This window comes from Plasmodium gallinaceum (genome assembly GCF_900005855.1).
Source record: "Plasmodium gallinaceum strain 8A genome assembly, contig: PGAL8A_v1_42, whole genome shotgun sequence".
NCBI classification, from domain to species: Eukaryota; Apicomplexa; class Aconoidasida; order Haemosporida; family Plasmodiidae; genus Plasmodium; species Plasmodium gallinaceum.
Window position 1 is genome coordinate 451,435 of NW_021628349.1, and position 25,684 is coordinate 477,118.

The 25,684-nt window shown below is 15.8% G+C and overlaps 10 protein-coding genes across 10 annotated transcripts in view; 8 read left to right on the forward strand and 2 right to left on the reverse strand.

The window, feature by feature from the left end:
• The window catches only part of PGAL8A_00063500 (conserved Plasmodium protein, unknown function), a gene marked incomplete at both ends in the record, with an annotated part of 2,584 nt that extends 1,384 nt beyond the window's left edge, over positions 1–1,200 (forward strand). The window contains 7 exons of the mRNA XM_028674663.1: positions 40–56; positions 156–196; positions 288–353; positions 450–479; positions 587–678; positions 970–1,041; positions 1,147–1,200. Coding sequence (XP_028530993.1) covers positions 40–56; positions 156–196; positions 288–353; positions 450–479; positions 587–678; positions 970–1,041; positions 1,147–1,200 — 372 coding nt within the window. The remainder of the gene's footprint in view (positions 1–39; positions 57–155; positions 197–287; positions 354–449; positions 480–586; positions 679–969; positions 1,042–1,146) is intronic.
• A 272-nt stretch (positions 1,201–1,472) lies between these two features.
• On the forward strand, positions 1,473–4,113 carry PGAL8A_00063600 (conserved Plasmodium protein, unknown function; the record flags this gene model as incomplete). The annotated part of the gene is made up of 10 exons (XM_028674664.1): positions 1,473–1,495; positions 1,825–2,042; positions 2,158–2,300; positions 2,469–2,584; positions 2,687–2,833; positions 2,939–3,032; positions 3,129–3,335; positions 3,434–3,567; positions 3,658–3,757; positions 3,940–4,113. The coding sequence occupies 10 exons, from the start codon at positions 1,473–1,475 to the stop codon at positions 4,111–4,113; spliced, it is 1,356 nt and encodes a 451-aa protein (XP_028530994.1).
• A 318-nt stretch (positions 4,114–4,431) lies between these two features.
• Positions 4,432–6,365, forward strand: PGAL8A_00063700 (cysteine desulfurase, putative; the record flags this gene model as incomplete). Its single annotated transcript, XM_028674665.1, has 2 exons — positions 4,432–4,686; positions 4,965–6,365. The coding sequence occupies 2 exons, from the start codon at positions 4,432–4,434 to the stop codon at positions 6,363–6,365; spliced, it is 1,656 nt and encodes a 551-aa protein (XP_028530995.1).
• A 777-nt stretch (positions 6,366–7,142) lies between these two features.
• On the forward strand, positions 7,143–10,055 carry PGAL8A_00063800 (conserved Plasmodium protein, unknown function; the record flags this gene model as incomplete). Its single annotated transcript, XM_028674667.1, has 1 exon — positions 7,143–10,055. One exon carries the CDS (start codon positions 7,143–7,145, stop codon positions 10,053–10,055), a length of 2,913 nt encoding a protein of 970 aa, XP_028530996.1.
• A 533-nt stretch (positions 10,056–10,588) lies between these two features.
• PGAL8A_00063900 (eukaryotic translation initiation factor 3 37.28 kDa subunit, putative) lies at positions 10,589–11,921 on the reverse strand (the record flags this gene model as incomplete). Its single annotated transcript, XM_028674668.1, has 3 exons — positions 10,589–11,436; positions 11,624–11,669; positions 11,832–11,921. The coding sequence occupies 3 exons, from the start codon at positions 11,919–11,921 to the stop codon at positions 10,589–10,591; spliced, it is 984 nt and encodes a 327-aa protein (XP_028530997.1).
• Positions 11,922–13,959: 2,038 nt separating this feature from the next.
• PGAL8A_00064000 (drug metabolite transporter, putative) lies at positions 13,960–14,928 on the forward strand (the record flags this gene model as incomplete). Its single annotated transcript, XM_028674669.1, has 1 exon — positions 13,960–14,928. The coding sequence occupies one exon, from the start codon at positions 13,960–13,962 to the stop codon at positions 14,926–14,928; it is 969 nt and encodes a 322-aa protein (XP_028530998.1).
• Positions 14,929–15,994: 1,066 nt separating this feature from the next.
• Positions 15,995–18,453, forward strand: PGAL8A_00064100 (conserved Plasmodium membrane protein, unknown function; the record flags this gene model as incomplete). The annotated part of the gene is made up of 14 exons (XM_028674670.1): positions 15,995–15,997; positions 16,170–16,331; positions 16,407–16,456; positions 16,534–16,583; positions 16,672–16,717; positions 16,822–16,858; positions 16,970–17,026; positions 17,107–17,193; positions 17,349–17,405; positions 17,482–17,514; positions 17,588–17,719; positions 17,849–17,902; positions 17,999–18,055; positions 18,379–18,453. 14 exons carry the CDS (start codon positions 15,995–15,997, stop codon positions 18,451–18,453), a joined length of 900 nt encoding a protein of 299 aa, XP_028530999.1.
• A 465-nt stretch (positions 18,454–18,918) lies between these two features.
• On the forward strand, positions 18,919–21,388 carry PGAL8A_00064200 (conserved Plasmodium protein, unknown function; the record flags this gene model as incomplete). Its single annotated transcript, XM_028674671.1, has 2 exons — positions 18,919–21,249; positions 21,341–21,388. 2 exons carry the CDS (start codon positions 18,919–18,921, stop codon positions 21,386–21,388), a joined length of 2,379 nt encoding a protein of 792 aa, XP_028531000.1.
• Positions 21,389–21,594: 206 nt separating this feature from the next.
• PGAL8A_00064300 (conserved Plasmodium protein, unknown function) lies at positions 21,595–22,847 on the reverse strand (the record flags this gene model as incomplete). The annotated part of the gene is made up of 2 exons (XM_028674672.1): positions 21,595–21,782; positions 22,055–22,847. 2 exons carry the CDS (start codon positions 22,845–22,847, stop codon positions 21,595–21,597), a joined length of 981 nt encoding a protein of 326 aa, XP_028531001.1.
• Positions 22,848–24,438: 1,591 nt separating this feature from the next.
• Positions 24,439–25,684, forward strand: part of PGAL8A_00064400 (transcription initiation factor IIE, alpha subunit, putative) — a gene marked incomplete at both ends in the record, with an annotated part of 1,936 nt that continues 690 nt past the window's right edge. The window contains 2 exons of the mRNA XM_028674673.1: positions 24,439–24,924; positions 25,321–25,558. Coding sequence (XP_028531002.1) covers positions 24,439–24,924; positions 25,321–25,558 — 724 coding nt within the window. The remainder of the gene's footprint in view (positions 24,925–25,320; positions 25,559–25,684) is intronic.

Here is a 25,684-nt window from a genome sequence, read left to right on the forward strand (position 1 = left end):
TATTTTTTTTTTTTTTTTTTTTTTTTTTTTTATTATTAGGGACAAGAAATAGAATCGTAATATTCTATAAAAAACTTATAAATTTACTTTTCATTTTTGCTCGTATATATTTTTATTTATCTTGTAATTATCCCTTTATTTTTTTTTTAAAATAGGAAAAATAAGGAAACAGGAGAAACACAAATAAACTTAAGTAGTATGTATATACATATATATATACATATATATATATATATACATATTTATATATATATAAACTTTAATTTATTAATTTCTTCATGTTTTAGATAATAATGACTTAGAAGATGATGAATTTGAAGATGCAGAAGTTGAAGAAAAAGAAATAACTGAATGTAAATTTAAATTACACTATACATTTATGGATATTTATACTTTTTATCTTTTTTTTTTTCATTTTGTATTTTATTTTTATCTTTACTTTTTTTTAGTTGAAGAAATAGTCGAAGATGATGAAGAAGGTTTTTAATTTTAAGATTCTTTTTTTCAACTTTTTGAAATATATTTTAAGTACCTTTTATTATATTTAAATATATATATATATATATATTTTTTTTTTATTATTAAGATGAGTTAAATGATTTAGATAATATATCAATAAGCGACTTAAGTGACGTTGATCCACCAACAAATAATATCATAATAGGAGTTTGTGATAAAGTATAATATAAAATAAAAAAATAGAAAAAATTAAAAAAAAAAAAATAAAGATAAATAAAATAATACAAAAAAAAAAAAAAAAAAAAAAAAATGAAAAAAATGAAATATTAAGTAAATTAATAAAGTATATATATATATATATAAAATAACAAATTAAGGGAGAATATAAAAAAAAAAAATATTGAAAAGTATGAAAATATAATATTTTTTATTTTTTCTTTTTCTTTTTAATTTTTCTTTTTTTTTTTTATCATTTCATTTTAATTCTTTTTTTAATATTTTTTTTTCTAGATATCAAAACCTTGTGGTAGAAGGAATACAAGTAACAATTGGAAAATTAGACTTAAAGGAGGATTAATGAAAGTTATATTTTTTTTTTTTTTTAATATTATATATATATATATATATTTAATTATATTAAATATTTTTATGAATTTTATTTTTTTATATTTTTTGTAATATTAACAGGTTGATGGTAAAGAAATGTTTTTTCGTAGTTTACAAGGAGAATTAGAATTTTAATTTTTTAATAAAAATTTTAATATATTAATATTTTAATAAAAATGTTAATATTTCAATATTTTAATAAAAATTTTAATATTTCAATATTTTAATATGTGAATAAAAATTTTAATATTCTTTTTTTATACTTTTATATCAAGATACTTTTATTTAATTGTAAATATTTTGAGAACAATTTTAAATAAAAAAAAAAATTTTTAAAATAAGAATTTTTGATTATATTTTTCTTTTTTATTTTCAATTCTAAAAAAAATAATTCTTAAAAATAAATTATGAGAATGGGAAAAACTATATGGTTATCTTAAAAACTATATATATATATATATATAAATTTTAAAAACACTTTTTTTTAATATAAATATATATATATACATATATATATATTAGTTATATATTATCACATTTAGTTTTATTTTTATTTTTTTTTATTCATATATATGAGAATATAATATTTAATAAAAAGATATGATAAAATGTTATGAATATATTTTTTGAAAAAATATTTCATAAAATAATACATATTTTAGATAAAAAAATTTTATCTTATTATGAATAGAGTTAATTTTTTTTTATTATTATAATTATAATATACTTTTCTTTTTCTTTTTTTTTTTTTATAAATAGTTTAATTGGTAATGGGATAGATTCATTATGTTTAGCCTATTTTATGCAAAGAATTAAATTAAGAACGCATATACTACTAATAAAAAAAAAGTGTAATTATATTAATACCTATTTTCATGATTCTAATATTATTGAAAATGGTTGTTACTCTTTTATTTTAAGTGAAAATTCTAAATTATTTCCATCACTTTTGATGAATTTAAATATTGAAACAAAAAGTAACATTTTACCTAATCTAAAAAATATCCTTTTTAATATCCATAAAAATACTCATATTTTTATTTCTTTATTTTTTCCTCCCATATATATATTTACTTTTTTTTTTTCTTACAGTCTTAGAGAGAAATAAATATTCAAATAATATTTCTTATTTAGATGAAAATGGAAATATTTACAAAATTAATAAATTTTTATTTAGAATTTTTTATTATTTTTTCAAAGATTATTTTTTTAATAAAACCATAAATATTGAAAAAGTAAGAAGTTCACATTTTAGGAAATTTTTCTGTGTGTATTTATGATAGTACCTTATATATTTTATTCATTTATTTTATATTTATAATTTTTTTTTTTTTTTTTTTTTGTTTTTATTGTTATACATTCCTCTTAATATTATTTAAATAATTTTTTTCTCCTTTTTCAAGAGTGAAAACTTACACAGTTTTTCATTAAAATATTTTGATAAAGAGATATGTGAAAATTTAATTTTTCCTTATTGTTACCATTATTTTAATTATTCTCCTCAATATGTATTAATGAAGTAAAAAAAAAAAAAAAATTAATAAATAAATAGAATAGAATAGAAATTCTAGTTTTACTATTTTAATTTTCTTTATATTATTATTTTTTTTTTTTTTTTTAGCTCGTATTTTCCTAATTTAATGAAAGAAATAAAAGATAAAAAATCTTTAATAAAATCACTTTTATCTTGTAATAAAAATAATTCTATTATTTTTTCTAAAAATAAAAAAATATTTACATTTAAAGATGGAAATGAAATATTAACAAAGTAAAGAAGAACCAATATTAAACAAAAAAAATAAAAGATTCCTATATATACATCTGCATATACTTCCTATAAATTTTTGTTTTTCATGTTTTCAAACTTTTTTAGAAAACTAATAGAAAATTTAGAATTAAGTGATGATATAAAGTTGACAAATAATATAAATAATTTACAAATAAAATCAAAAAAAAATAAAGTAAAGGTATTATATTCAAATATTATTAAAGTATTCCTTAATTTCTATATATTTTTTAAATTTAATAGTTGATTATATATTTTAAAAAAATTATTCGTAAAGATATTTTTAGGTAGAAAAGTTTTAAAATGTAAGAAAGTAGTATTTTGCTTAAATCCATTAGAATTAAAAAATTTTTTAAAAAAATCAAAATTAGAAAATAAAAAGAAAAACATTATAATAAAATATTTATCTAACTTCCGTACAACAAAAATTAAAATAACAAATGTTTGTTTTAAAAAAAATGTATTACCCTTCTCATATTCTCTAGTAAAATTATTATTTTTTTTTTTTTTTAAATATATATATATAACTTATTTTTAATTTAAAACTATATTATTTTTCATTTTGTACTTATAATGCTATAGGAATCCTTATTATTAATAAAAAAAAACGAAAAAAACAAATTAATTTCTTTATTATATGATAATAACATATTCCCACAATTTAATAAAAACATTTCAGAAAAAAAAAATTCGGAAGAAGATATTTTTGAAACAAGGTATATAAAAAATAAATTATTAAAAATTATAATACCACTCATACTTTTTTTTTTTTTTTTTTTTTTTTTTTTTTTTCCCATTTAATTTAGTTTAAGATTTTTAAGCAAAGAACAGAATGACAATAAATCAATAAATGAAATAAATGATTTTCTACAAAATATTTTAAAAGTGAAAGAAAAGCCAGATTTAGTAATAAAATTTTCATAAAATACATATTTTACATTTAAAAATATATTGTATATATAATTATAATAATATTTGTAGAAATGTTATTAATAAAATGATAAAATAATAAACAAAAAATTATGGTTGCATATTAAAAAGTATAAATAAAAATTATGAATTCTCTTTTTCTTATTTTTATTTTTAAGGTTATAAGTAATAATTATGATGTCTTTTCTTATAATGAAAAATTTGATAAAATTTTCAAAAAATTAATTAACAAACATTTCAGAAATGTAAAAATTTTTTGGGCATTTTCATTCTTTAAAAACTTTGAATTTTGCTTAAGTGAAGCTAAAAGTTTTTTTGAAACTAATATATAAATAATAAAATTTTTTCAAAATAATAATGATTATATATTTGCATTTTATATTTTTTTTTTTTATTTTTTCTTTTTTTTTTTTTTTTTTTAAATATGTTAAAATCTCACCTTTGAATAATTTTAATTAAAAAAATAATTTTTTTTAAATAGAATTATATTATTATATATATATATCTATATATATATATATATATATATATTTTTTTTTATTATATCTTTAAAATTTTTTTAATTTTCTTTTCTATGTGAATATGTATTAAATTTTTATTAATATATATCATTTTATTTGAATAAATTAGAAAAACTATGTTATAGAAATATGAATATTTTTGTATTTATTTTATGTTTAATTCATTTGGCTAATTCTTATTTAAATAACAAAAATATATTTTTCGAAAATATTTTGAAAAGAAATATTAAATTAAAAGCAAAAAATGAAAAACCTCAAATTGATAGTAAAATAATAAATTATTTTAAAAATATAAGAAATGAGTTTCCTTTCTTTCAAAGAAAAGATTGTCCTATTTACTTTGATAGTGCAGCAACGACACATAAACCAAATTCTGTTATAAAAGTAAGAAATACATTAATATATTTAACAAAAAAAAAAAAAAAAAAAAAAAATAATTAAACATAAACATTATATTCATGACAAGATTCTTACATTTTTTTTTTTTTTGAAATCATTGTAATGACTTATATGCATTACTTGTTACTAAAAAATAAATCCAGTCACTTTTTTTCTTTTTTTCATTTTTCCATTTTTTCAATTTTTCATTTTTTCATTTTTCCATTTTTTCAATTTTTCATTTTTCCATTTTTTCTTTTTTTCTTTTTTTCTTGTCTATATAGAAAATAGAAAATTTTTATAAAAATGAGAATTCTAATATCCATCGCGGTATTTACAAGATTAGCTTAGAAGCAACAAATAATTATGAAAATGTAAGAGATATAATAAAAAATTATATTAATTGTGATAGTAGAGAAGAAATAATTTTTACTAATGGTGCTACTTATGGTTTAAATTTAGTATGTAAAATGATAATGGATAAGATTATTAAAAAAAAAGATGATGAAATTCATTTAACATATTTAGAACACCATTCAAATATTATACCATGGCAAGAAGAAATAATAAGGCGTAAAAAAGGAAAAATAAAATATATACCATTAAAAAAAAGTGGTTATATAAATATAAAGAAATTAGAAAAAAATATTAATTCCAACACAAAAGTTTTATCAATTAGTCATGTTTCTAATGTACTTGGTAATATACAAAATATAAATTTAATTATTAAAAAAGTAAAAAAAATAAACTCTAATATAATCATAATTATAGATGCAGCACAAAGTTTTCCACATATTAAATATGATATCAAAAAAATGAAATCAAATAACTCAGATCCTGACATATTAATAGCATCAGGTCACAAGTTTTGTGCCCCATTAGGAAGTGGTTTTATTTATATGAAAAAATCCTTAACATCTTCTTTTAAATTTAAGCCACTGTTATATGGAAGCAATATAATAACAAATGTTTCCAAATATAAATCAAAATTTGTTTCTCCTCCTTATTTATTTGAAACAGGTACGCAAAATATTTCAGGTATTTTATCGATGGGTGCTGCTATACAATTTTTACAAAAAATTGATTGGAATTTTTGTTATTCATATGAAATGTATTTATATGATTTATTGATTTATTATTTACAAAAATTTCTTAAACACAAACTTATTCAGCTACCTTTAACAAATTCTTCAAAAAAATATGATCATGTAAGGTATAATTCCGATGTGCAAAATTATCATAACAGTATAGAAAATAATATCGATGAAGTAAAAAATTACTTTAATTTAAATACGAATGATTTAAAAATTAAAAATAATGATTCATTACATACACATAGTGATTTAACAAACATAAAAAATGATACACATAATACAGATAATAGTTCTGTAGAAGATTTAAAGATTTATATTCATAATACTAAAAGATTTGGCTTGAAAAAAGTTGGAATATTGCCATTATGGTCAAATAAATTTTCTTCCTTTGATTTAGTTACCTTTTTAGATTTTAAAAATATTTGTATAAGATCAGGGAATCACTGTACAACATTGTTACACAAACACTTTTTAAAAATTCCTGATAGTTCAAGAATTTCAATATATTTTTACAATACACCTGAAGAAATATCTTATTTAGCAGAACAAATTGCAACAACATCTATTATGTTAAATGATGTGAAAAAATGAAAACAAAGTATCAATAAATATTTCCAACTCAAAATTTTATTTAAATATATATTTAACACATTAATATCTTTAACATAAATATAATAAAAAAAAAAAGAAAAAAGAAAAAAGAAATTGTTTGATAATTTACATATATATACACTTATAAAAGATTATGTCATCATAATATTATGAACAAAAAAAAAAAAAAAAAAAAGGAAAAATTTTATTTTAAATAAAAAAATATTTTAATCTTTTTAAAAAAAATTTTTAATTTGTAATTTTCATTTCGTTATAATATATATATATATATATATTATTTATCTATATTTTTTATTTCTAATAATGGCTTTTTACAAGTTTATTTATTTTTATATGTAGTTTCATTATAATAAATCTATAATCATGACATTTTTTTAAGAAATACTTTTATTCTTTTATTTTTTCAAATATATTATTAATATTTTTATTTTAATATTTTATTTTTATATTAATTTTTTTTTTTTTTTTTTTTTTTTTTTTTTGTTATAAACAAATTAGCATATGATATTTTTGATAAATATAATCATACATCTGATATATTTTGTCATATATTAATTTTTTTTTTTAATAATTTTACCTTATTTTAAAAAAATATAATAATCTAGTTATATTTTATTATACATATATTTTCATTTATTTTTTATTTATTTATTTTATTTTTTTTTTTTTTTTTTTGTTTTGTTTTCAAAATTGTTAAATAAAATAATTAAAATTCATAGTTACATAAATGAATAATTTATTTTATTTTTATGTATTATGGCTATTATGAAAAATAGCTTAAAAACTTTGAATAATACTACCAAAAAATTAAAAAATATTGATTTACTTAAGTATAAAAATAATTTCTATAATAAATTTAAAGAATTGAACGAAATATCTGATAAGGAAATAGATAAAGAAAGAATTATATTAAGAAGTTATTTATTTAAAAAAGAAGAAGCATATTTGAACGAAAAAGATATAAGTAAAATTCTTAATAAAATTATAAAAAAAAGAATTAAAAATGAATATATATGGAGTAATATAAAAAATTTGATTTTCAAATTTAATTTGAAATATATAAATGATTATTCATCACATAATGAAAATAATAACAAATCCTTAACTTATCAAAATAAAGAATTATTTTATTATAATAAAAACTTTGATCATATAAATGTGTATTTACTAGCAATAGCAATACAAGTTTTAAATAAAAGAAATGCCAACTTATTTAACTTCCTTTTTATTTATTTAAAATATTTTTGCACAAATATTGAACCAAGGCATTTTCTTCATATATTTTTAATATTAGTGAAAAACACATATCGTGATATCAATAATTTAAGTAAAAGTAAATCTCTTGAAGAAGTAAATAAATTCAATAATGATAATAAAAATAATAATAGAAGTAATACTACTTTAAGTTATCTTCACACTATTAAAGAAATATATGCAGATAAAATAATTTGTTCTGAAAAAAATTTTATAGAGCTTTTAAGTAGATATTGTATTGATAGAATAAATTTTTTTTCTTTTAATGATATTAGCTTAATATGTGAATCACTTTGCTATTTTTCATTGAAAGAAAACCCTTTTTCCGACTATTGGAATATATTTCTCTTTTACATATTTGAAATAAATACAAAAAATAAAAATTTAAGTGAATTTGACAAAGAAAATAAAGATAGTTTATTATATGCAAGAAATAATTTTTTTAAAAAATATGAACATTCAGGATTATTTATAAAAAGAAAAATAAAAACACATGACGAAAATAAGGAATATAATAAATATATTGAATTAAGTGGAAAAAATATATTAAGTATTCTTAAATATATTCATAATTATTATATTGTATACCCTGAAATAAAAAAATTAGCAAAAAAAATAAAAATTATTTTTTTGAAATATAATTTTGATGTAACTTTATATGAATGTTCAGAAATTTTATATTATTTTAATTTATTAAATGAATTAAATATAAAAATTATAAAGGATAAAATAAATATATATGAATATCAATTTAAAAATGTATATTTAAGTTTTCATGATTTAAATTGTTTATTAAAATTATCTGAATTATATCAAAACTATAGCAAACAAATAGCTTTTTTAAATATCTTTTTACATAATATACATAAATTTTCCATAGAAAATGTTGAAATGATATTTAAGTTAATATTTAAAGATTATGAATATAATTTGCTTAATGAATTAGAACATAATAGTAATAGTAGCATAACTTATTTAAGTAATTATAATGACACCCATTATAATTACATTTACAATTATAATTTCGTAGATAATACTTTTTTACATGATTTTAATTTTTCTTTTTTATATAAAAATAATTATATAAATTGTATCAAAGAAAATTCCAAAAAAGATAAATATAAGGGAAATAAACTTAAACAATTTAGTGATAATTCTTCTGGTTATATAAATTTATTTTATTCTAATAAAAATGATTTGAATTATATACATAAAAATGATAATTATATAAATAAAGAAAATGTATCTATGGATTGGAATGGTAGTGAATTCATATTATATAGAAGAAATAATAACAAATGTTATTATGATAATGATACTAATAATAGTAATTTATTAAAAAGTTTATGTATTTTATTCTCATCTTTTAGTGAAATTATAGAAAAATTTTCTTACAAAGAAATATTCTTTTTATGTGAAATTTTGAATAGACAGGAATTTGTACATAATTCTATCCTAGTTGCAATAAATAACAAAATATGTGAAGACTTAGAAAAATATTATTTTATTTCCCCTTCTTATTTAGACTATATATTTTTTATTACTTTATTTATTTATAGTAAAGGTTTTAAAGAAGAAAAACTACTAAAATATCTAATAAATTTTTTTCTAAATAAAAAAGATATTTCCTTAAAATACAAATATCATTATTTCTTTTATCTATTAATTCTAAAAAAAAGTACTATTCCTGTAGAATACTTCAATTTTATACTTAAAAATATAGCATTATTTAATTATCCTACATTATACAAGTATATTTTGATTTATTTTTTAAAAAATTCAAAAAATAATTATAAATTTTTATTAAATAAAAACAAAATAAAAAAAAAGAAATATATAAAAGTATCTTCATGCAAATATATTGCAGTAAATAGTATTTTCAATACTTCTTATTTTGAAAATCTTCTTATACTTAATGAAAATTATTTTAATAGAGAATTACTTAAAATATTTTTATATTTATGGTCAATTACTACCTCAAGATCTGGTAGAAAATTCATTGATTTAATAATTATACTAAATAAATTCTTCGATGATAAAAATGTACGAGATTATTTATTCAATAAAATTATAACTAAAAAAATAGAACGGTATATTAGACTATTGAAAAATAAGAAAAATAAAAAATATATAATTCTTTGCAGTAACCCAATAAATAAAGAATATATTACTTTTGATATAGAAAAATCCCAATTATTAAACAGGGATATTTCTTTAAAAGAAAGTATCTCAAAAAATGAAAGTGATAAAATATCAAAAATAAAAAATAGTAATAATTATATATTAAATGATTATAAATATAAAAAAAACATTGTAATTAGTAGAGACACAAAAAATACAATACCAGCAAAGTACTTAAAAAATCATAAAAAGGGATCTCCTGTGCAACATTTTTTATCTATATATTATGGATAATTAATATCAATAATAATTTAATTAAATTAAGTTTATTTTATATATATGTTTCTTTTATGTTTTTACGGTAAAATATATATATAGAAAAATAAATAAATATATATATATATAAATCAAAAAAAAAAAAAAAAAAAAAAAAAAAAAAAAAAAAAAAAAAAAAAAAAAAAAAAAAACATATATATATGTATGTGTAACCAATTTTAAAAGAATAGAAAAAAATATTATATATATATATTCAAAATTAAAAATAGACAAATAAAATTGATAAAAATACATAACTATAACAGCAACATTACAGAAATTTCATCTATAAACATATAAAACAAATTTGTTACTTTCATAAAATTTTTCTTATATATTTTTTTTTTTAATAATTAGGATTAATAACATTAAAAAAGCATGATTTAATTTTCTTTAATATTATATTTATTTTTAAATTTTAAAGTATTTTATTTTTTTAACACTTTAGAACTTTTTTTTTTTTTTTTTTTGTCTTAATTTTTTTTCTTTTTTTAACTTGTATTATAAATAAATTAGTCATATTTACCTATAAAATAGTCATTGTCAAAATGATATATTCTTGCAAAACCATCTTCTCCACCAGAAACAAAACCATCTCCATGTGGCAAAAATTTTATAGAGTGAACTGGACCAAAATGACCTTTAATACTTCCTAATTCATTTGCATGTATAATATCATAAAGTAGGGTTTGAAATTTTCCTTCACCTGAGGCTGTAGTTGTGACATGCTCAGCTGCCTGTCCACCTGCTAATATTATATGATTTTTTGGGTTATTTTCACTTTTAAATAATGGAGATATATCACATGTATTTAATGGTCTATCTGTTTTATATTCATTTATTATTTCAAAATTTACTGCATCTCTTAATATAGCAGTACCATCAATTGAAGAACTTAACATTATCATCCTGTTTTTATCAAAAGCTAAATTTGTAACCTCTTTTGAATGCGCTTGAAATTTTCTTATCTGATGACCATCTTCAGCATTCCATATGATAATTTCTCCATTCTCATGAGCTGATAAAATTATTTTATCAAATAAACACCATCTAACTTGAATACATCTACTTTCATGTTCTTGTTTCCATATTAAATTATCACTTTTTAAATCATACAATTTAATAAATCTTTTATGATCAGCTTTTAACCTGTCATGAGCGACAATTATTTTATTTTGATCTAGCGGATTTCTATTAAATTCAACAAATCTTACTGGTCCACTTTCTTCAATAATTTTCAATGTTTCTCCAGTGTAAACATCAAATAAAAAAACTTTATTGGCTGCAGATGAGCACACTATTCTTTTACTATCATAAGTAACATCTGAATTATAAACAGCTCCACTACATTCATATAACCCTAATAAAAAAAAAAAAAAAAAAAAAAAATTAATATATTTAAACTCATCTAGCTATAAATATATAAACAAAATAAAGATACGTCAAAATATAAAAAAAATAAAATAAAAATATAGTTTTAATAAATATAATGTAAAACATATATAAATGAAAAAAAAAAAAATAATAAAAATAAAAATAAAAATAACCTATTTGAGTTCCATCTGATACTCTCCATAATATAAATTTTTTATCCTATAAAAAAAAAAAAAAAAAAAAGTTATGAACATATAAATAAAATAAATACAGATTCAATAAACTTTAATTAAATAAACATATTTTATTTTTATGAATATAATATTTTTGAATAAATAATAATAAAATATATTATTCATTTATTTATTTTCCATTTCTAACTCTTCCAGTTGTAAATAACAAGTCTCCATCATAATTAGTATTTACGTGAGTTAATGGACGATTATGACCACATAAATATTTTCTTTTCATTGTTTAAATATATATATATATATATATATATATCTAATAAGTATATAAAATTTTATATTATTCTATTATATTATATTTTTTTTAATAATTTTTTTTTTGCCTCCTATTATTTTGGCAAATGTGTCAATATGATAAAGTATTAAATTAATTAAAATATGAACAAACAGCAATTAAATACTTGAATTATTTATTTATTTTTATTTTTTTTTTTTAAGTATTCTTCTATGTTTTATATTATTTTTTCACTTTTATGAATCATTTTTTCTACTTAGAAACATTAAAATAAAATAGGAAAAAAAAAAAAAAAGGAAAACTTCATTTATTTTAATTTTATCTTTTTGTTTTACTTTTTCAATTTTATTGTATTATTTTATTTTTTTTTTTTTTTTTTTTTTTTTTTTTTAATGTTCAAATGCACTCTACGATTCTACATGTATTACTATTTTCTTTTTCCTTTTTTTTTTTTTTTTTAATTAAAAAATATTATATACATATATATATATATATATTTATAAAATTTTTTAAAAGAAAAAAATATATTATTATTATAATTTTTATAATTATATAGAAGTTAGATATTATATTATAATTAGGAAAAAATTGTTTGATTTTAAATATATGTAAGTATTGAAATTTTATTTAAAAAAATATATATATATTTTAATGTATAAAAAAAAAGTCTACTTTTATAAATAAAATAAAAAAAAAAATATTATATAATAAAATAAGATTTTAAGGTTTATAAAGTTATAAAAAGTAATACTATTATTTATTAATTTTTATATAAATTATTTCTTATATATATATATACCTATATTTATTTATTTACTTATTTTTTTATTTATTAATTTAATAACATAAATTTTTTTTTTTTTTAATCTAAAATAAATAGAAAAAAAAAAAAATGATGCGCATTAAACTTATATAATAAATTTATGAATGTACTTATCAATATCTTATTTTAGATTTTAATATATTTAAATAAAAATTGTTAATTCTATTTTTCTTTATAATTGTTTTTATATTTGTTTATTTTACATATTAACATATTTGCTATTAGTTTTTTATTTTTTTTTTTTTTAATATTTTGTGTCAAATTAAATATTTTATTCTATATTTTAAAAACATAAGAATACTTATATATATGAAAATATATTTCATATAATGTTTTTATTTTAAATTAATTTATACAATTTTTATAAAATGTTTTATAATTATGTTGTGTAGAAAAAATTGTCCATTGTCTAGATATCTAATATATATCATTAATTAATTGCTTTGTTATTTTTCTTTTAAATAAAAACGATGATACAATTAATTTTATTTTTTTATATTATTATTTTTATTAAAATTTTCAAGTAGAAGTAGTAAAACTCTCTTAACGTACAAGCTTAAAATTTTTTGAAATAATTAAAAAAAAAAAAAAAAATACATTTAGAACAAAATAATAAATAACATTATGTAAAGTTTGGATTATGTTGTGAACAACATTTTTAATATTTATAAAAAAAGGGTTTTAGGATTTTTTAAGAAATTCTCAAAAAAAATTCTTTATTTTCACTCCATAATTATGTATCTATATAAATAAATATATATTTTTTTATTATTTTTATTTTTATTTTATTTTTTTTTTTTTTTTTTTGTTATAATTAGAAATAACATATACATATATATATTTCATATAAATCAAAATTTGTCTCATAGAATTTTCTAGTATTTTTTATTCTTTTGAAATTTCTTTTTAAATATTTCAGTATAAAATATATATATATATATATATATATATATATATATATATATATATATATATATATATTCATATACTATTATTGTTGTAGATATATTTAAATATTATTTATTAATTAAAAAAATATATTTTTTCTAATGACATAATTACATATAATTTTTAATATATTTTTCTTTATTCGTACTCTATTAATATTTTATTTAAATTTTTTTTTTTTTCCATTTTTTTAAATATATATTTCATTAAAAAAGAATAAATAAATGTATAAATTTTTTGTAAATATTTAAAAAGATGAAAAATGAAATTATATTTAGTACAACATTTATTTTATTTTTAATTAGCTATTGTTTTCAACCTTTATTAATAGATATAATAAAATATAATGGATGTGCAAATTCAAGCACTTTTATTTTTTTAATACCTCATTATTTGTCTATGATAATTGTTGGGTTACTTCCCAAAAAACAAAAATTAATTGAATGCCAATGGATGAAAATATTTTTTGTTTCATTATTAGATATAGTAAATCAGGTATTAAAAAAAATTGGTTTAATTTATGCAGGATCTTCTCTATATATAATAATTGACAGCTGCACGTTAATATTTACAGCTATATGGAGGAAAATATTATTAAACAAAAAAATAAATAATTTTCAACTGTTAGGAATTTTATTAATAACATTTGGTATAGCAATAAAGTCAAATAATTTAAAAATAGAAATAAATAAAGAAGAAATAATAGGAATATTTTTAATATTTCTTAGTAATATAATTATGGGTTTAACTTTTGTATTAAATGAAAAATATATGAAACAAATGGAAGGACAAAATATTGTATGTTTAATGGGATTATTTAGCTTTTGCTTTATTTTTATATGGACCATTATATGGACGATTCCAAATTTTGAGCATTTAATTTTAAATAATATAAAAAAAAAACAAGGAAGTATTAAAACTATATTGTTAAGTTTTTTTTTTCTCTTTTTATTTAATTTTATAACATCTTCTACTTTATGGTACATAATGAAAATAAGTGGCTCATTATCTATTGGAATATTAAAAGGACTTAAAGTTGCAATAATATTCTTATTTAGTCATATTTTTTTTTGTAAATATGATTCAAAACAATGCTTAAATTTTCATTCCTCCTTATCTGTTTTTTTTTGTATAATTGGAGTTCTTATTTATTCATATAATGAATATCTATTACTTGCTACTAGCAAATTATATTTAAATAAAAAAGACAAATTTATTTTATAATTTTTTTTTAAAGAATATTATGTATAGTTATCACTTTTTTTTTTTTTTTTTTTTTTTTTTTTTTTTATAATAATCACCTTTTATATAGCTATTCATAACAGTTTTTCTTTTTTTTTTTTTTTTTAAATATATATATCTTTCTTGTAATTTGTAACTTTTTAAAAATATTATTTTGCTTTTTACAATTTGTAACTCTTTTTTTAAAATATTATTCAATTTTTAACTATTTATATCTTTTTTTTTTTAATATAATTTATGTATTTCATTCTTATATTTTTTTTTTTAAAATAAAATTTTATTTGTTTAAACAATTATATGATTTAAATTACATATATTTTATGTATATATAAATATATAATATTAACAGTGCATATATATAACATCTAATGTTTAATTAAAGAATACAATTATAGATGATTATCAACATTAATTTCTTATTTATAATTAATATTATCTTAAAATCAGACAGAATTGTTCCCTTTTATCTTCATGTAACAGTATAAAATTTTTACTGAAGATTTGTATTTTTTATATTTCATTAATATAAGATAATATTGCATTTATTATGTAACGTTATCTTGTAATTTTTATAATGAAATGAAGTAAATAAATGTATATATATTTATATCTTTTATTTTTTTCTTAATTATAAAAAAGGTAAATTTTTTTAATTTTTATAAAAAAAAGAAGAAAAAAGAAAAATTTTAAACTGAATTTTAAATATAAGTTATATATTTTCTCATTTATTTTGTAATATAACAGAAATTTTTTTTTTTTTTTATTTAGTAAATCCCCTCTTTTAAAAAAAAATTTTTTTTACATTCAAAAAGTGATATTTTTGGTGCTTTAATTGTTTTTTATTTTTTATATTTTTATTTTATTTAATTAAAAAGTGATATTTTTTTTTTTTAAATTATAATCTTTAAATTTCAAATTAGCAATATAACATTTTTATTAATAAAATAATAAGTGTAAGAATAAAAAGTGTAAAAATAAAAAAACTCATGAATATAATGCTGCCTATTTTGAACAAATTAGACGCATAATTTATTAATGGAATTATAAAATGGTATAAAATATATACTGTTGCTTTCCATTTTTTTTCCTTTTTTTCTCAATAATTATAATTCTAAATTAAATATTATTAAAATTATTATATTGCATTATCATTAATTATTGTTATTATTATTTTTATTAATAAACTAATATTTATACTTTCTATTTTCAAATATTATTTATAGTTAGGAGAAAATTTAATTATAGAAAGAACTATGAAGGATGGAATGAACATTTTTGTTTATAATAATTATGCAATTTGGGTTACAAAATTTTCTCATTTGTATTTTTTTTTTTTTTTCAGTATTAGAAATATATTTCATTTTTCAACAAATCTAATATTTCTTGTAAGTTAATAAATATAGGAAAATAAATGTTTCCATAAGTTTACATATGTATATATATTAATCCCTAATTTTTAGATATTTTTTTTTGGATTTGTCTTTATTTTTTTTTTCTTTTGCATGTGTTGGTAAGAGAAAAAAATATTAGAAGTAATATGAGAAAATAAAGAAGATTACATATATTATTTTAATCTCAATTTTTTAGGTATAGTTTCTATAAGTTTATTAAAAAGATTCTTGATGCAAATTTACTAGGTTTTCTAATCCTTATAAATATTATTTATATATTTTTCCCTTTTATTTATAGCATATAAACCCCATTATTTATTTTTTTTTATTTTAGAGGATGAAGAGATAAATCCGTCTATCTTAAACGAAATAATACCTCAGTAATAAATCTTCTATTTTTTTTTTTTAAAATATTATTATAAAAAACATATATTTATTTTATATTTTTTTTTTTTTTTTTTTCATTTACATGTAACTGTTATAGAATATTTTTTTCAATATGTAATTTTTTATCAATAAAAGTAATAAAAAAATAAATTTTAATTTTTAAAACTTTCATTTCATATTTTTTCTAACTTTCCTTTAATATATATATATATATATATATATATTTTTTTTAATTAACTTTTTAGCTTTTGTACATTGGACATTTGTTAGTTTATTTAAATCTACAAGATGATGTTATTTTTGTATAATACTCAAACGTGAATATTTCTTACTTTTAATTTTCCATTTTTATAAGATATTTTATTTTTCTATTTCTTTTTAGGTGCCTGTTGAATCATTAATAATTTTTTTTATTTATTTTATTGCATGTATTTGTTATGCTTGTTTATTTAAATATGAGAATTCAATGGTTAAAAAAAGAAACATAATCTTATATAATTTCAATATTCGTCTATATTTTTAAGCAAAATTTATTAACATCTTCTATATAAATAAATATTTTCTCCTAATTTTTATATTATCGTATACTAATTTTTCTAATAATATGTATTTATATTTTTTTAGAGTGTCTTTTTAGTTGGGTTAAATGGAATAATTACGTTATTATTTTTTATTTTTAAGGTTTCAAAAAAAAAAATCACAAAATGATTGAAAATTTTCTATTATACTAATATTTTTTTTTATTTACCTTTTACAGGAAAAGTATATATTTTTGCCATCTTTGTTATGTGTAAAAAAACTAATATATTAATAAATTATAGATTTAGAAATTAATAATAAAATTTAATCATTTTTATTTTTAGTCAGGATATTATTTAATATACCGAATTAATAGTTTTAATAGAAACAAATTTTTATACCATGAAGCAGAAGAAAATTATATGAAAATCCTTTTACGTGGATGTGCCTTAAACTTTATTGCGTTATTTCTCAAAGTATTTATAATTTACTATTTTATAAATAAATAAAAAAAAAAAAAAAAATGAAATAATATAAATTTTATAAAGCATCATTTTTTTTTTTTTGCTATTCAAAATATCTATATTTTTTTTTTTTTTTTTTAGAATTTCTACTTAATCAATATTCAAATATTCTCTTTTTTATTATTAATTGCTTTTGTAAGACAATACATATATCTATAAAAACATGAAAAAATATATATATATATAAACAGAAAAATTATAAATAATTTTTCATTATATCATACTTTTCAGGTAATGTTTGTGTATTCTGATTTGAATCTTCAAAAAATGGAAATTCTTTATGAACCAGTAATAATTTTTTTTTTTTTTTTTTTTTATTACATGCACGCATTCATTTAAATAATTCAATTTGTTTAGATTGTTGTAGTAACAATAATTATCCTATTTATGTTTTTTAAAAATATATATATATATATATATATATATATATTTATATATTTAATAAAACTAAGAATTTTTTATTATATAATACATAAATATTACTTTTTTTTTTTTTCCTTTTTTACATTAATTATATTCATAAATATATATAAATATATAGATTATATATGTATATATTAATATTTTTTTTTTTTTCTTTTATTTGATATTCAAAAAAAAAAAAATTAAAGATGGAAAATAGAATTCTATACAATTACATATCCTCATTTCAGTTGAATAATAAAACTCCGGGAACCTTAAATTAAGTATTACACGTGTTTTTTTTTTAATTTATTATATGTTATTTTATGGTTATTCGAATATTTTAACATAAATTCTTTTGTTTTTTTCAAAAAACTACAAAAAAATATAAAATAATAAAAAAAAATAAAGAATTGGAATTTCTATAGATGTACTTTTTTAATTTATTTAAAATGAATTTAAATTTTTTTTTTTTTTTTTCGTTAAAAATTATAAAAGAAATTTTCAAACATTACTAATATACTTTTTTTTTATAAAAAAATTAATAAAAATTTTTTATAAATTTCTTTTTCATAATATAAATTTTTTTTTTTTTTTATTTTACATTTATATTGTTGCCCTATTTTTTTTTTAATATATATATTTTTATAATATGTTTCGTTTTTATTTTATTTTTAAGGCATTAATATAAATGTGTTGCCTTTTATTTTATTATATATATTCTTATTTTTTATATTAATTCGTTAAACATGTCTATTAGCGATAAAGTTAATGAAGCATTTTGTTGGTTGAAAGAAGAATTTGATGAAATAATTAATGACATTGAATTTGAAAAGAGAGAAACAAATTTAAATGAAATTTATATGAAACTAAATAATAAATTAAAGAGTATTAATAGTATTAATAGTTTAGATGACAATAAAAAGGAGTATGTTGAAATTATGAATATAACGAACTGGAATAATTTAAATTATTGTTTATTTCATTATGTTAATATTTATAATAAAATTCATGAAAAGTTATTTATTGAAGAAGATGATTTTTACTATAATTTTGATGAAGAAAATTTTTATGTAAGAAAAAAGTTTTTAGTCAATTTAGCTTTTCATCCATTAATTTATACAATTGATGTAGCATACTTTAATTTTTTGTTTTCTTTTATTTCTGAAATAGAAAATAATAATGATGATAATAATAATAACATTAGATCTTTAAATAAATTAGAAGATATGCCTAATGAATTAATTTCAAAGAAAAATAAAAAAAAATCAAAAATAGTTTATATTTACAACGATGATTTAAAATTTAAGCAAAATTTTATAATAAATAATCAATCTTACTCTGTTTTAAGTAAAAAATATCCCATAAATTTTGAAATAAATAAATATTTAGAAAATTCAGAAACATTATATAACTTTGATTCAAAAAAAGACAGTGATCATGAAAATACAGAAGATGAAAATATAGAAGAAAAAGAAGAAAAAAAAAAAAAAAAACCTGAATTAAATAACAAAGAGATAAACTTATATAATAATAATATAAACAAAGAGGTAGATGTAGGCAGTATTAAAAAAAATAATGATAACAATAGAAATAAGGATTACACAAATTTAAATAAATCTCATAATTTTTCTTTAGAAAATAAAGTGTATATGATTGATAAAAGTATTAATAAAAAAATAAAAGTATATAATGGGGATATAACTACAATTAATAGTCAAGCTATTGTATTATTTGCAAATAACAATTATAAGTTCTCAAAAGATATATGTGAAAACTTATTTTCTTCAGATTTAATGAAATTAGAAGAAGAAGATAAATATGAAATAAAAAATAAAAAAAGTGGTGAAGTATATTTAACAAATAGTTATGATAATATACATAAATATATATTACACGTAATGTTACCAAAATATAATAGTAAATTTATTCTAGCAACTCATAATACAATGAATTTATGTGTACAAGAAATATTATATACATGTTATGAAAAAAAAATTGAGTCATTATCTATTCCAATAGTATCTTTTAACTTATTTTTTCCTATAAATATTTTCTTAATAACATTATTAAAAAGTATTCGTTCTCTTATTATATTACCACAGTTCTATAACACTATAAAAACTATTTTGTTTGTTACAAGTTCTAATGATATTTACTTCCTTTTATTAAAATATCTCTCTATTTTTTTTCCTCGATGTGATCAGGAAAAATTCTTGTCTACTAATATAGCAATTTTAGGAAATAAATTGGGCTCTATTGATGTAGAAAATAGAAGCATAAGAATTTTCAAAAGTTTGAGAAGCATTAGAAAAGCGAAAAGAAAGAAAAAAAAAAAATTAGATAAGATAAATGAAGATAATTCACATTATGACAATATAATAAAAAATAAATCAAACTTAAATAGTAAAGAACTAAATTTTGTTGAAACAAAATCATCTGAAGAAAACAATTTCTCATCATCCAATTATGTTTCATCAAATAAATCATTAACTACTGAAAATTCTTTTTATTCATCATCTTACTATTCTTCTTCATCAGAAATATTCAAAGAAGCAGATGCTGAATTTTTAAATTTAAAAACAGAAAATGAAAGTTATAAAAATTTTTTTAATTTAAATCAAGTAAATAAAAATGAAGATATGAATTTAGAATATTGTCTAAGATTAAGTTATATGTATGACAAAAAGGAAAAATTTAAAGAATTGAAAAATACTTATTTTATTTATGAATATGGATTTGATGAATTAGGTAGAAACACAATAGTTATAAACTTTTTTAACTTCCCATTAGTATATAATTACAATTTATTATTCTTTTATTTAATATTTTTTTTTAATAATTTTATGAAAAATCATTTTGTGCTATTATTTATCTTTTCTGAAAATATATCATCGAATATAACAAATGTTTTATCATTATTTAAAGATATCTTTCAACTAATTCAAGAATTTTTAAAAAATCTTAAAATTATTTACTTTTTTAATTATTCTCTCATGTTTAAATTTTTTATATATGTTCTCTATCCCTTTATACCATCCAATATTTATCAAAATATTATATATATAAATGATACAATAGTAAGATAAAAAGAAAACAAATATAAATGAATATTAAAATTAGTCTAAAAACATTTTTTTTTTTTTTTTCTTTTTTCTTTTTTTATTATAGGAATTATCAAAGTATTTTGATATTAAAAAAGCCTTGAGAAAAACTTAAACATTTATAAAAAAATTATTTTAACCAAAACATATATTAATATTAAGATATTAAATTTACTCAAACTTAAAAAAAGAAATTATATATATATGTCATTAAAAAATACATGTATTTATTTTTTTTAGTATTTTATTTTTATTTTTATTTTATCTTATTTTTTTTTTTTTTTTTTTTTTTTTTTTACATATGTTAAAAACAAAAATAATTTATTTTTTGAACAAAGATGTAAATGACCTAATTAATCCAGTTTCTTTCCTAGATTCTTTATTATTATCACTTACAGTTTTGTTAATTTCCGCTTTTTCTTTTTTTGTCCTTCTCAATTTTTCTGCCCATTCATCATCACAATATTCTCTTTGAACTAAACTTGTATTTGCTAAAATATTTGAAGATCCTAAAAAAAAAAAAAAAAATTAACATTCATATATATATATATATATATATATATATATATATATATATATATATATATATATATGTGTATATTCATTAAATAATAAAATAATGACTAATTTAACAAAATTAAAAACTTTTTTTTTATCTTATTTTTTTTAAATAAAAATTCTCATTTACATATTTTTACGTAATCTATATTTAATTCAGAAAATATATAAAAGAAATAAATCTTTTTAAATATAAAATATTCCAAAAAAAAAAAATCCTTACCATATATATATGCTGTCATATTAAAGAAATTATTTTTTTTTACATCAAATGGCTTATTAATATTAAGTGATATATCTGGTTTATCTAAATATTTTATTTCAGTTAATTTACTTTTTGATTTATTATCTTCATTATTTTTTATATTGTAGTTTGAAATTTTATCTTTACACTTTAAAACAGTTGATTCTACTTTTATTTCCTTTTTTAACATTTTAATTAAAATATGTTTCATTTTTATTTTCTCCATTTTTTTACATGTTACAACTAAAACACCAATTCCTTCTTTTTTTTTATCTAAATTATCTTTTATTTGTTCCGTTTCATTATTTACTTCTTTTAATTGACTATCATTAGAACATTCTTCTGTATTTTTCTCATTTTCATGAATTTTTATATTTTCAATTTTTGATTTATTTTCTTTACTTTTTTTATTATTACTAATCATATATACATTTTTTTTAGAATTATTTACTGAATTTTTATTATTTTCTTTTTCTTCATTAGAATTTTTATTAGTTAAATTTGGATTAAATATAAGAATAGCACTATATATATAATTGTTTTTTACATAATTATAATCATCTGCTGATAAAAATTCAAAATTTTCATGAAATATTGATGGATGTTTAAACGCCTGATTTAATTTCACAGCTTTATATTCTATATCTTTTTTTATTTCATTTTTTTTACTGAACCAATTTTTACCATACACACATTCCATATTTAGAAAACCTAATAAAATTATTTCTCTTTCATTATCACATTTTCTCTCATTCTTTATATTTTTATTCATTTCTTACAAAAAAATTTTATTTTATTTTTTGTAAAAAAACATTTACATAATATACATATATATATATATATATATACATATATATCTATATATATAAAATATATATAATAAATTTTTCAACTTCAATATTTATTTATATTCATATTATTTTTGAAATATATTTTTTTTAAAAAAATTAGTGTATTCCTTTTTTTTTTTTTTTTTTTTTTCCTCTTCTTTTAATTTATTTACATCTACTCTGAGATATGTAATTTGATCACAATTTTATAAATATAAAAAATAACAGCTATAGTAAAAAGTATTACTCAATTTATCAATAATGCACAAAACACAACTTTAAAATTTTAATGAAATGTTAGAATTTTTGTTATCCTTCTTAAAGTTTTTACAAAAAAAAAAATGAAGTTTCTCTTTTATATTAGTAAATTATAAATTTGAAAAATATAATATTCATATATTACGGAAAACTAACAAAATTTTAAAGAAATTAAAGTAATTAATTACAATTCATTTTTAATCTGTTTGTTTGAACTTGGGAAATGTTAAGAAAAAAAAAGTGAAAAATGTGCACGCATATCTTACCATCCATTTTTTTTTTTTTTTTTTTTTTTTTTTTTTTTTTTTTTTTTTTTTTAAAAAAAAAAAAAAAAAAAAAAAAAAAAAATGGATGGTAAGATATTTTTTTTTTTTTTTTTTTTNTTTTTTTTTTTTTTTACTTTTATTTATAAAAAAAAAAAAAAAAAAATTTTGTCCATTTGTTCCATAATTATTGCAAAAATAATAGAAAAAAAAAAAAAAACGGATTTTATTTATCACATCTTGGTAATATAATTTCTTACATTCAATATTTTTAAAAATTATTCTATTGCATGTATAAAGATTAATAAAGATAAAAAATAAAGCAAAAATAAAATGAAAATAAATATAAAAATAAAAATAAAAAATTATATTAATTAAAACTTCAATTTAATTACCCCTTCCGATTTTGCTTTATAATTCTTGAACAAGAATTAATTTAAAAGAAAAAGTATATTTATGAAAATATTATAATTTATTTTAAACATCATATATTTTAGTATGTTGAAAAAAAAAAAAAAATATGTAAAAATTAAAAAGAAAAACATTTATATCAAATATAGCTTTTCACGAAGAAGCTTTTAACAGAAACATTTTATAAAATGTAAAGAAAAAAGATATATAAAGGAACACTAAAACTAGAAAACCAAAGAGAAAAAAAAAAAAAAGTTTATGCTTTATATATATATATATATATATATATTTTTGTAAATATTGTTTAAAATAAAAAAAATGCTAAAAACATCTTTAATATTTTTCAAAAAAATATATATATATATAGATATCTTTTAATTAATTTATTACAAAAACATATGTGAAAATAATATTTTTTACATTGTTTAATATTTTTCAAATTAGTTATATTTTTTTATTTAATATATATATATATATTTAGAAATTTTGTTAAAAAAAAAAAACAGTAAAATAGATATTAGGAATAAAAAACGAAAATTTTTTTTATTTTTGTATTATATTATCTTTTCTTTTTATTATATACATTTTCTTAAATATAAAAATGGATAAAACAAAAGAAATTTTTTATGATAAAGAAAAAAAATTTTTCTTATATTTGATGATATATATTAGTAGATTTTTTATGAGTGATGAAGAAATAGTTATTTTTGATTTATTTATTCATAATGAATGTTTATATTTAGAAAAAGATATAATAAATAGTATTAATATGAATGAACATAAAATAAGAAGTATTTTATCCAAATTATTAAGAGATAAATTTATCATTGAAGTTCAAAAATATAAAAATAATGAGAAAGGATCTAATAGTCAAACTTATTATTGTTTAAACAACTATATTGTGTATGTTATCGATTTTCGAATAAAACAAATGGAAAATGAAATTCAAAAAAAAAAAAATGAAAGTGATATATATATTTGCAATTATTGCAATTGTACTTATTCTCAATTAGACGCTCAAACTCTTCCATTAGATTCTTATGATGCTCACTTTTTATGCTTCTGTAATAATAAAATTGAATTAATTGTAAGTTAATTTAATCATTTAACAATTATAATAAGAAAAATAATATAAGAGGAAAAAAAAAAAAAAAAAAAATGTAGAGAATTTATAAAAAAAATTATTTATTAATATTAATTTTATAAGAATATAATTTTAAAAATTGCATACAACTTTATATATATAAAAAAAAAAAAAAACTTTATATAAACATATATTATATTTATTCTTATTTTAATAAATATTCATTTTCTTAAAATTTGTTGAATAAAATATAATTAAATATGTATTGATAATTTAATAAAATATATTATGATTATTTCTTCAAATATATATTTAACCATCTTCATTTTACATAATAATTAAAATAAAATTTTCTTTTATATCTTTTTAATAAAAAAAAAAAAAAAAAAATATTTATAGGAAAACGATGATAACAACGACGAAAAAATTTATAACAAATATACAAAATATTTAAACATTTTAAAAGAATATATAGAAAAATTAAAAAATTATTTTATACCCTTATATACAGAAAAATTTAACAGAAGTAATTTGAATTCATCTAACTCATTTTTATCAGACAATTCATCAGATGGATCAGTCACAAATAACTCATCAGAAATATCATTAACTAATAATTCATCTTTAATATCACAAAGTAATAAAAAAGAAATTATTCTTCTAATAAGATTAAATATATATATATATATATATATATATATATATATATATATATATATTTAATCTTATTAGAAGAAAAATTTCTTTTTTAATAATTAAATAT